General features: G+C 32.4%; 1 protein-coding gene across 4 annotated transcripts in view; it reads left to right on the forward strand.

Moving 5' to 3' along the window:
• The window catches only part of Ube2e3 (ubiquitin conjugating enzyme E2 E3), an 86940-nt gene extending 74955 nt beyond the window's left edge, over window positions 1–11985 (forward strand). For all 4 annotated transcript variants that reach the window (XM_046447524.2, XM_046447522.2, XM_046447523.2 and 1 more), the window contains exons 4-6: window positions 5939–6071; window positions 9763–9910; window positions 11349–11985. In XM_046447524.2, the coding sequence (XP_046303480.1) occupies window positions 5939–6071; window positions 9763–9910; window positions 11349–11446 (379 nt within the window). In that variant the 3' untranslated portion in view covers window positions 11447–11985. The remainder of the gene's footprint in view (window positions 1–5938; window positions 6072–9762; window positions 9911–11348) is intronic.
• Window positions 11986–12412: the final 427 nt, after the last annotated feature.

Consider the following 12412-nt stretch of genomic DNA (forward strand, 5'->3'; position numbering starts at 1 on the left):
TATGTTATTTTCTAGGAGTTTTATAGTTTTGCATTCTCACTTAGATTTGTGACCCATGTTGAGTCAATTTTTGTGAAGGGTGTAAGTTCAGTGTTTAGATTCATTTCTTTGTAGGAAAATGTTTAATCATTCCTGCACCATTTATTGGAAAAGCTGTCTTTCCCCTATTGTATTGTCTTTGCTCCCTGGTCAAAGATTAGTTAATTGAAACCAGATATGGTGATGATGCCTATAATCCCAGCTATTTGTGAGGCTGAGGTAGAAGGATTGCAATTTCAAGACTAGCCTGGAAAACTTAAGCTGTCTCAAAAAAGCTCAGAAGCAAAATATTTGCCTAGCATGTGCAAGGTCCTAGGTTCAGTCCCCATCATGGCAAAGACAAACATACAAACAAAAAGCAAGTAAATTTTACTTATGTGTGTCTATTTTCATACTTTCTATTCTGTTGTCTTGGTCTTTCTTTTCACCAGTACCAGACTGACTTTTGTAGCTTTATATTAAGTTGAGTACTATCATTTCTCTTTTATTCTCTTCTTCCTGAGTTAGCTATTCTGAGGCTTTCTTTTCCAAATAAACATTACAATCAGTTTGATATCCACAAAATAACTTCCTGGGTTTTTTGTTGTTGTTGTTGTTGTAATTGCATTGAATCTATAGATGAAGTTGGAAGAATTGTCACCTTGAAAATATTTATTCGAGTTCTTATGCATAAATGTATTTAATAGCTATTTACTACTTTTATTTTTATTTTCAGAAGACTTAGTTTCTTAAAATTTAATCTAGATTGATAAAGCCTATTAAAGTTACATCAACATATCATCTTAGTTCTCTTTGCATTGGTTCAACTCATCTTAGACTCTTTGCCTTAGGGATAAAAATTCAACCATATGGTATTTAGGATATGCCTCTGTATTTGGCTTAGTACAGGATTAAAAACTTGGACTCGTAAAAAGCATTGTGTTAGGGGAAAAAGTATATTTGTAAAAATGAACACATTTTTAAGTATTTCAAAGTTCTTGCAGGAAATCACTGCTATGCTGTAGAATAATAGTGTTTATGACTCCTTTTGGAAAAGTAATTGCCAAATTAGCATTCAAACAGTGGAAAACTGAATTTTGTAAGGTATTGGACCTAATGATGGTAATGTTTGAAATATCACTTGTTAACAGTAAGAGTCACTGGTAACAGAATAGTCCCGGGTGTCAGTTTGTAATTGTCTATACTTTCTACCTACTTTTAAATTTTGTTTTGATATTATAATTTATGTAAACATCATGTTTGAAGGGGAAATTATGGTTTTCAAGGAAAAAATAGTAGAATGAAGATATTTCTCATTAGCTGAATCATATTTAGACAAAAAAAATGAGTTATGCGTTTTAGTAATTGACCGTTCTCTGTGTGTGTGTGTGTGTGTGTGTGTGTGTGTGTGTGTGTTGCTGGGGATTGAACCCAGGGCCTTCAAGAGGAGCTTGGAAAACTTTATCTGTCTCAAAATAAAAATGCAAGGCAAGCACTCTATCAACTGAGCTATATCCCCAGCTCGCTCTTAGCTTATAGTGAGGTTTCAGCAAACTATGTTATTTCGTCATCTTTTTCACAGTTTGATCCAAAGCTAGGATGAAATTTACTTTTTCAATGCCAGTGAAGTAAATTACTAAACAAATTGACCCTTTCTTATGAAACTAAGAAAGTTTTATCTATATAACAGTTTATCTATATATTTATTTTTGTTACCACTGCTAGTAGACTCTGTGACATCTTCCTTTCCTGTCTCATTAGGCAGATCCTACCACCCTTTTCACTTCTTGTTACCAAGAAATAATGTATCACTTTCAGGGCATAAAAAGTTCAGGCTGCTGAAAGATAAAGAGCCCCATTTATGTCTTATATCCTCCTGGGGCTTGTGACTTACTGAGAAAGACAGTAAGAAAGATAGAAATATGTTAGAGAATGATAAATGCTTCTGGGGGAAAGGGGGACAAGTGTGTGTGAAGGTATGTGTGACATTTTGGACAGAATGACCAGGCAAGGACTGCTGAAACTGTGACTTTTGAGTTGAAACCTGAAGATGATGAGGGATTAAACCATGTGGGTACCTTGGGGAAGAGCCTTCCAGGCAGGGAGACACTGGTGATATGGAGGTCATGAGGTGGAAGTGTGTATTGTGTATTGGAGAAAGCAGCATTGCTTCAGCCAGTTGAACAAGGAAGAGATGAAAAAGATGGTGGCTGCAATGGTAAATTATAACTAGCTGAAGCAGTGTTTCCTTTGTTTTACAAGTGAACATGCCATTAGATAAAATAGGAAAGATTATAGTTGGAATGTTAGGAATTTCATTTGAGATGTGGTAAGTGTGAGGTACTTTTAAAAATTACTAGATTTAAATATTCAATTTCAAAATAGAGACAGTATTTAGATGCATAATTGGAGATTCAGAATAAAAATCTAGTTGGTACATACAGATTTGGGAGTTAAGAGGATACTAGCATGTTTAAAGGGAATAAAATTGTGTGGGATTACCAAAAGAGTACATGTAGATAGAAAATAGAAGGGTCTAAGGATTGAGCCTTGAAGAACTAGCAATATCTAGACGTTGGGGAAGTAATGAATGGCAGTACAGAATGAGAGGAGTCCAGGAAGTTTAGGTAGAAAACTAATTTATGTTATTCTAACAACAAAACAGAAATTTTCAAGCAAGAAATGATTGATTTTATCAAATGTTGCTGGACCAAGTAAGATGTGGATTCAGAAATGATCTTTGGAGTGATGAGATTAATGACCTTGGATTAGAGCTCTTTTGTGATGGAGGAACAGGGAGGGAAAGCCTGTTTGGATTGGTTTCAAGTAAAAACAGGAAGAAAGAAGTTGGAGACAGCAAGTAGATAATACTTGGAGGGAGTTTTGCTATAAAGGATGATAATTGAGATTGAAGCTGGAAGGGGTAGTGAAATAGAGGGGCTTTTTTGAATAGTTATTAAATGTTAGAGAAAGGCATTGTTGGACTCTTGTGGACATTTATTCCATAGAGAGGGAAAAGTGGTTGGTCAGAGACAAAAGGAATGCTGCTCTTGTGGAAGAGAGAGACTTGGGAAGAGAGAGAGATGGGAAGTAGTAAAAAGGTATGAATAGTGCTTGTCTTGAAACTGTTCAGCATTTTTATCACTCATTTTCTACTAAACTTGAGATCTCAGTAGCAATTAAGCTGTTAGCCTATAAAATGCTTTGTTTGGATTAGAATGAAGTCAGACCTGCAGCTGCTCTTATCCCATATTGCTTCCTACTCATCTCCACCCTCCCCAGGCCTTGAGTAGCAGATAGTACCTTACTATGTACAGGCCCCTTACTCCAGACAAGGTAGCCAACACAAGGCTCATTCCCCTTAGGCTAGGCATCTTTGGATACTACTTTGTAGTAGCATAGCTATATCCTACTCATTTTACTCCAGAACAACAGGAAAAGTCACATTGAATATCTTGCTGTAATTTTAATGTACCTCTTGTCCTGTGGCGTATATCTTAAGTGGGAAGAAAACAAGTCGAAGAACTGAGTTTGGTGTGAGGATCCCAGCTCTTCCACCAGCTAGCAGAGGGGATTTAACATGGATCCTATACTCTCTGTGTTAGATTCTTCAAGTCTAAAGAGAGGATTTTGTCCTCAACTGCATGCTTTTCAGTCAAGTCCAGCCATCTGAAGGATAATACAGAAAAATTTCTCTGAGACAGTCTGTTTTTTTTTTGTTTTTTTTTTTTTTTGAGAACAGCTCCCTTTGGGTAGGTACTTCTGGGAAATATATTAAAACCTTAGAGGAAAATATAGACTAGTCCATATAGTTTGTTTAAATTCTGTGTCATTTTATAACTCTGAGCTATATGGAAAGTTATTTAACTCTATGCCTTGTTTCCCATTTCAAAGGTTGGTAAAAGAATTAAATTATGTGCTATGGTGCTTTTAAACAATACCTGACTTATAGTAAAGATGGGGTAAACTGTTGCTGACATTGTTAATACTATTCCTAGTATGTAAAAGGTGTCATTTAGAAACATTTTACTAGAGCAGCTGGTACAAGCTCTGATGCTATAATTTAATTTTATTATGATTACCTGAATCACCAAGTGGAAAGTTAATATGGAAAAGACATGCTATTGGTGAAGTTAAACTTCTTTCTTTCATAAAATTGGTTCTCAGTTTTATGTTTTTTGTTATAGTGAGTATTAACTTGTAGGAAGTATACATGATTCTCAAACGACAGAATAGTGAGCCATTATTATGGTTAGTTGTAGTTGCTGTTTATATTTAAAACATATAAAAATGTTATTTTCAAATAAATATTTAGGCCACAATAGTCAGGTTTTATTGTTCATATATATCTGCCTTAAATATAGATTATTGAAACAACCTGTAACTTTTATTATAGTGTCAAGCTTAGTGTATTTTTTGGTATGAATCATTTCTCAGAGCATACATTCGATAATTGATGATATGGCTTACCTGAAGTTTCACAATTTATAAAAGTATGTTTTACTGAATTAATATGTAATTCAATCATTTTAACTAATGTTCTGTTGTTAATTAATATGGTTGATTTATCAATGTAGTTTGTGCTTGTTTTATGTAGAACTTGGATTTCTAAAATGATAAGTACTTCAAAATAAGAAAAGCTTTATATATACATATGTTCAGGAAGCCAAGATAATTTGTTATGTAATGATTAGAGAAAAACAGAGGTCTATAAGACTTGAAGAGAATTTAAGGAGTACTAGAGCTGCCTTTCCACAAGTAATTCTGAGTTTAGATTTTGTTTGAACTCTCTTTGTATTTTCTAAATGAAATTACAGTGGTATCAAAATATAACTATGACTTAGTAGCACCTAGAACTTTCCTAACAACTTTCACCTAAAAAGAACCAGGTCTTCCTGAAAAAATAGCTGATTCTAGTGCTGGGAGCCCGGAATGTTTTATTGAGCCAGAAAGGAGAAAAGTGCTTTAAAAACTAATGGTGGCATGTTAGATGGAGTCAGTGAACGGTTCCCACTGGCCAAATATGAGCATAAAAAAATAAATAAATAAAAAGCAGTAGTGAATAATAATAAAACATTGGAAGAAAATAGAAATCCATGAGTCCACACCAGTAATGCATCATTAAGTGTGGAGAAAGTACTAAAATTGAAAAATCATGATTGTGCCACCATTTTAGTAAAGTTCAAAGAGTCCACAAGTGGGTGTGAATCATAGGGAAGAAATTTTGATAAGGGGCAGGATATTTGCATGATCTTCAACTATCTGACCAAAGATTACTTACTGGTTGTGGGGTAAAGTAGTCAATTAAATAGTAGGTAAATTGGACAGCACCTTGTCTTCATGATGAAACATTACCCATGAGGAACAGGTGGATATCATGTACCTCTGGATGTGATACACCAAGAAGGACACAACACTTTTGTGTTGCTGACCAGGAAAACATTACTTGAATCTAATCATGAAGAAATACCAGACAAGCTCAAAGTGATGAGTTTTGTTTGTTTTTATAAGAATATTTTTGTTTTTTTTATGTTCTGCAAAAAAATGTTAATTACAAAAATGAAAGGCCAAGAGAACCCATGTTAGAGGAGACTGAAGACAGGATATAATTGGCACCAAGACTGTTTTTTGTGTCTGGAGGGGAAAAAAAAAAAGATTTTAAAGGATTATTGAGATAGTTGACAACTTCATAATGCAAATTGTAGATTAAAGTATTGTGTTGAGGTTTGTAGGAGAGTGTTTTTAGAAAATGAACACTGAAGATTTATATGAAAAGGGCTATTTTGAAATAGCTTAGAAACAAATGATATCCCTCATTTTTCTCAATTGCTAATTTAACTTAAACTTTATTGGTTTTAAGGTGTTAATATGCATTGTTTACAGATGAACATATTGATAAATTTTAATTTCTTTTATGTAGTGCTGGGCCTAAAGGAGATAACATTTATGAGTGGAGATCAACCATACTTGGTCCACCAGGTTCTGTATATGAAGGTGGTGTGTTTTTTCTGGATATCACATTTTCATCAGATTATCCATTTAAGCCACCAAAGGTAAGAACCTAGAAATAAATTCTTTAATATTTATCTTTCTCCAAAACTGGTTATCATAGAATTCAAATGCATATTAATATAATAATTTTATTATTTAGGAGTTGATATGGAAACTCACAGAACCAAGGATTTTTAAACTCAAAGTAATTGACTTCTTTCACAAGCAACTTCTTATTCAACAGAGGATTTGTTAATTATAAATAAAGCTATACCTTTTTTCAGTTGGTTATGCAGTTTTATTAATACTAATAGAACTATACCTTGTACAAAAATAAAAGTGATAAATTTTAAATTTATGATATGAGCAAGAAAAAATAATATATGACCCTTCCTTAAGAAAATGTTAGGATAAAGTGGGGCAGCAACACATTACTGTAATCACAGTGTAGCAGGAGTCTTGAGGCAGGAGGATCCCAAGTTTTAGGCCATCTGGGCAGCTTAGCAAGTCCTTGTCTCAAAATAAAATAAAAAGAGGTGGGAATGTAGCTCAGTGGTACAGCATCCCTGGGTTTAATTCCCAGGATTGTAGAAAAAAAGAAAAGAAAAGAAAAGAAGCCTGTTTGACAGTTTCCAGAAGTAATGATTTAATAATGTGAATTTTGTCTATATAGGTAAGCAAAAACTAGAAAGCCTAACAAAGGAAAGGAAAACTAATAATATATTTTTTTTAATTTTTATTGTTGGTTGTTCAAAACATTACATAGTTCTTGACATATCATATTTCACACTTTTATTCAAGTGGGTTATGAACTCCCATTTTTACCCCGTATACAGATTGCAGAATCACATTGGTTACACATCCACTAATTTACATATTGCCATACTAGTGTCTGTTGTATTCTAAGGAAAAAAAAAAAAAACAAGGGGGAGAAATGAATTACAGTAGATGGGGTAGAGAGAGAAGATGGGAGGGGAGGGGAGGGAGGAGAGTAGAGGATAGGAAAGGCAGCAGAATACTAACGATATTTAATAAACTCATTTTGGGCCCTCTGTGGGTATGACTGGTAATGGAATTTGGACTTATCTGGCAGGATAAGTTCCTCCTTTTTGTTGGCTATTAGTTAATTTCAAATATAAATTGGATGAATAACAGAGAAGGACTGGGTTCTAACCTGGTAATGACTGTCAGTTATTTCACAAAGCTTAAGACATATAACAGTTACTTGAATGGGTTCTTCCTGATTGCTCATTTAGAATGATCAAGCCAAAGGATAAAAATCACCAGAATTAAACCTGAACATAATTTTGCCCTTGTTACAGAGATGTCCAACATGCCAGGAGAAAGTTATCAAGTCTGTGATGAAATGTTTTTCTTTTCAACATAATTCCTTATGTTTCCTATACTCTTTGTCATTTATATAGTGAATTAATACTTCTGTGTGTGAAAATGTTTGTTTAAAATAAGCATTATTTTACAATGTAATAATAGTTCCACCTAGTGGTGTTTACCCCAAATTGCAGATACTAAGGCCCTTTAACTCCCAGTTAAGACTGTGTTTTGAGTGCTGTACTGTGTGATCCTATCAGAATCTACCAATATTGAAATTGTTGTCTTTTTTAATGCACCCAAGTCTGTAGAGTCCATCTTGCTGAATCAGTCAAATAAAAAGTGAAAACCCTCATGGTGATAATACCACAAACTATACAAATTAGTTGACCTATTTAATATCAGTATATCTACTAGATGCTCAATTTGCATTCAGTGATTCAACTTGGCAAACCTCATGACTGTATTTATAAATAGTTGATACTTCCACATCTAATTTTTCATATTGGAAATTGGTTTAAAACGTTAGCAAAATTAGTGGGGAAAGTTATTAGCAAGGTGTGTTTTATACAACTTTTATTATGTAGACAAAATTAACTGAATTAAAATAATGTTTACATTTTTTAGCATCTTTTAGTGGAAAATAAAAATTGTCCATAAGAATTTCAAAATGTAGTTTTATACATAATTTGTCATAATTGTTTTGGCTAATGGTTATTTATAAAATTTAGTATGCTAATAATATTTGTTGAAATTGCAATATTTTAATTTTCTATTTTTTTAATATATACATTTTTTGCTGTGATATATAGTATTAAGCATTCTTGAGGTCTGTAGTTAGGGAAGTGAAACAAATAAGGGTTGTAGTATTAGTGTTAGGAACAATTATTTTTCTACTATACTTGTTCTTTTTGAAGTTTACATAAGGTGTTGAACTTCATGAAAAATAATAAAAATTTAATTATCTTTTTTCATGAATATTACTCTGTTAATTCATTATTAATAACAGAAAGGAATTAAAATATTAATTGTATTTGTAAACTACTTTCATATCTATTTAGTAGTCAGCTGTTAATGACCTGAATGAATATAATTCCCATATCTTAGAGCAACACTAATAAAAATATTATGCAGAGATGTATGTGTAATTTTCATTTTTTGTAGCCATATTGAAAAAAATAAAAAGAAATAAACAGTAAATTTTAATAATAATTTTATTTAACCTAGTAAATAAAAAATATTGACATTGTAGCATGTAACCAATATAAGAATATTAATAAGATCTTTTACATTCTGTTGTTGGTACCAAGTCTTTAAATATGCTATGTGTTTTACACTTTTAGCTCATCTTAATTTGTCTAGCTACAATTTAGATCTCTGTATGCACATATAACTTCTATATATTGTGTTAGAGCAGTTCTATAGGAGCTGGTCTCCTTCCTACTCTTCTTCCACTAGACAGTTGGTCTTTTGAGATTGTGTTTGTGTCTTGTCTCTTTTTCTCCCCTCATTTTTTTAAAAATATTTTTTAAAGTTGGACACAATACCTTTATTTTATTCATTTATTTTTATGTGGTGCTGAGGATCAAACCTAGCACATCTCACGTCTGTGCTATGCAAGTGCTCTACTGCTGAGCCACAACAGCCCTTTTCCTCATTTTTTCAACAGCTTTTCTTCCCAGATTCTATTTTGAAGCTCACAGTACTCCTAGTTCTATGAGAAAATTTTTTTCTTTCTACAACTACAGATTATGAACTAACCACCTAATTATCTTTTGTGTTGTTTTGAAACTTGCCAGTAATTTGTTCTGTGATTTATATTCTTTTCTCACACATGTTGGGAAGTATTAGTTTCTTTTATCCATTAGCTGAAAACTGTGCTTATTTTATCTTAATGTTTTAATCTTAACTAGACTATAAACCATTGTGAAAATCAAAGGCTGAAAAATAGAAAGTCTAGTAATATAGATGATTTTATCAACCTTCCCCTCAATTCTTCTCCATTATTTTCTGATGTGTGGGATTGTGATTATTTCTACTAAGAAATTAATGTAACTTTTATGCTAAGGAAAAGTCTTCTTCAGATTCTCACAGTTTGGCACCCAACATGTTCTCCTTTACTTTCAATATGTGCATACATTCATAGAATTCCCATATCATTCATTTAGATTTAATTGATCAGTTACTTTCTTTTAAAATCAGTGTAGTTGTTTTTATATCAAGTGAAAACAAAGATATTCAAATGAATCAAAACTATTTAACTTTGTTATTGTTTTAATCCAAGATTACCTATAGTTAAATTATTTGCTGTTTAGTATCATTCATGGTGTGTTACTGGTGAGAATTTTAGTGGACAATGAAGCATGGAATATTAGTTGATAATGGTGCATTCATTTTCTTTGTTTTTCATGTTACTCTATTTAGGTTACTTTCCGCACGAGAATCTATCACTGCAACATCAACAGTCAGGGAGTCATCTGTCTGGACATCCTTAAAGACAACTGGAGTCCTGCTTTGACTATTTCAAAGGTTTTGCTGTCTATTTGTTCGCTTTTGACAGACTGCAACCCTGGTAAGCAATCTTTATAAGCATAAACAAAAACTAGTGCATTTTCTTGGTTAGCTTAAGTGTTCATAAAGAAATAAATGCTGTGTGTAGAAAAATGAGTATAAAACATTTTGTGAGGAAATTATGAATGCCACTCTACAATTATATTTTTCACTATCATTCATAGAATCTCTTCTTTCTAAAACATGTAGCTATAGAGTGCATTTCTGCCAGGAAGGAAGCAGTGTCTTTGACTCTGGTGCGTTCTTTTCTCTGCTGCCTGCTTCTATGAGTTTTAACTACTCAGTAATGAAGGACTTCTCTCTCCCTTTTTGGATTAAAGTTAGTTATAGTAAATATAGTAGTAATGGACATTAAAATGATAGCTGATATGAGAGCTGTACTAGATTTTGATTATTTAAACTCTGGCATCATTAGTATGTAATTTGTAACTTTTTCAGAAATATCTAACTGGGTGACTGACTTGTTTACCAAGGTAAACAGATCTGGATTTTCACTTATCTTACTATTTAGTCATTTTTAAAGAAATTGCTAATTCTTTCTAAATATTTTATAATTCACTAACAGCTATTATTTTTACCTTAGGCTCAACAGTTAGATATATATGATGGATAAATAGATGGAAGTTTTTATATCATTATTAAAGCAAAAGACAGAAATAAGCTGAGTGTCCATTAATAAAGAATGCAGCTGTTAAAAATAATCAAGCGCCTCTATGTAAACTAACAACAGGGGAAGGTCTTTAAGATGCTTGTTGAATACATATAAAATCTCTGCAAAGAAATATTTTAAATGAGTAACAATTGTTTGCCAGAGAGAGAGAAGTTGGAGTAGTTGGAGTCAGGAAGGCAGTTTTTAAAACTTTCTTTACTATCATTTGGATCACTTCAAATATTATGTATACTTTAAAAAGTAATTCAAACCATCAGTTAAAAGTTTACATCGTAGATACAACTATTTTAAAATTCTATTTAAAATAAAATGGCAAGTATGTTTTTAAATGGAGACATACATAGTGATTAGAGTCATATTGCATAGAATGAAGGAAAATTTCGTTCTGAATAGCATTATATTCTTAGATCAGAGTTCCATGTAAGAGTGATTTTTTAATATCTATAATAAACCAGAAATACACCACCTACTGCATTTTTATTGTTCAATAAAATGTGAAGACTACAAAATAATTTTTGCATACTAAAGGCATGTCTTTTATAGAAATCCTATCTATTAACTCAACATTCATTTTTTAGTGAATACTTAATTTGAATATTAATATATTCAGATGGACATACATACTACCTTAAACATTTTTCTTTCAAAATCAATCTATTGTATATAAAGATATGTAAAGATACTGCTGAAATGTTTTACTTTAAAATAATGTTAGACTTGTACCATTAAGACTCCACATAATATCTTAATGTTGTTTCTACTTTTCTAGCGGATCCTCTGGTTGGAAGCATAGCCACTCAGTATTTGACCAACAGAGCAGAACATGACAGGATAGCCAGACAGTGGACCAAGAGATACGCAACATAATTCACATAATTTGTATGCAGTGTGAAGGAGCAGAAGGCATCTTCTCACTGTGCTGCAAATCTTTATAGCCTTTACAATACGGACTTCTGTGTATATGTTATACTGATTCTACTCTCCGCTTTTATCCTTTGGAGACTGGGAGACTCCCCAAAAAGGTAAATGCTATCAAGAGTAGAACTTTGTAGCTGTAGATTAGTTATGTTTAAAACGCCTACTTGCAAGTCTTGCTTCTTTGGGATATCAAAATGTATTTTGTGATGTACTAAGGATACTGGTCCTGAAGTCTACCAAATATTATAGTGCATTTTAGCCTAATTCATTATCTGTATGAAGTTATAAAAGTAGCCGTAGATGACTAGGAATTATGTCATTTGTATTAAACCCAGACCTATTTCTGAGTACGTGGTTCATGCTGTTGTGAAAATGTTCTACCTTTTACCTTTGTCAGTTTGTAATGAGAGGATTTCCTTTTACCCTTTGTAGCTCAGAGAGCACTGATGTATCATCTCAAACACAATAAACATGCTCCTGAAGGCATAGTTTCCTGTCGTAATGTTTGAAGTCAGTCTTGTCAGAAGGTGTGTCTGAGATGATTGTTGATGAAATAAAGATGTGAATATGAAGATGGGCTACTAAGGACTAGTTCAAATGAATGAATTATTCAATTGAAAGCATTTAAAATCTTGAAGTATAGGATTTTTCCTTTAAATCTTAATGAGAAAATAAAATGAAATGAAATATACAAAACTGAATTTTAAACCATGAAGTTTTACTTTGATAATATGGTATTTGAGCTAAAGAAAATAAAACCATGACTCACTTAGGTGTCTGGAAATATCTTATTTAGAACATTTTGCTTCTAAATTGGTGATTTCTTTCCAGCATTGGGCAATATTGTCAAATAATAACTTTGATCTGATAGCTATTGTGTGGTGTCTTTTCCTTTTAATCCTGGTCTTGAATTTT

This window comes from Marmota monax, unplaced genomic scaffold (assembly GCF_021218885.2).
Source record: "Marmota monax isolate L192 unplaced genomic scaffold, Marmota_monax_Labrador192_F-V1.1 WCK01_AAM20220418_F8-fsc00007, whole genome shotgun sequence".
NCBI classification, from domain to species: domain Eukaryota; kingdom Metazoa; phylum Chordata; class Mammalia; order Rodentia; family Sciuridae; genus Marmota; species Marmota monax.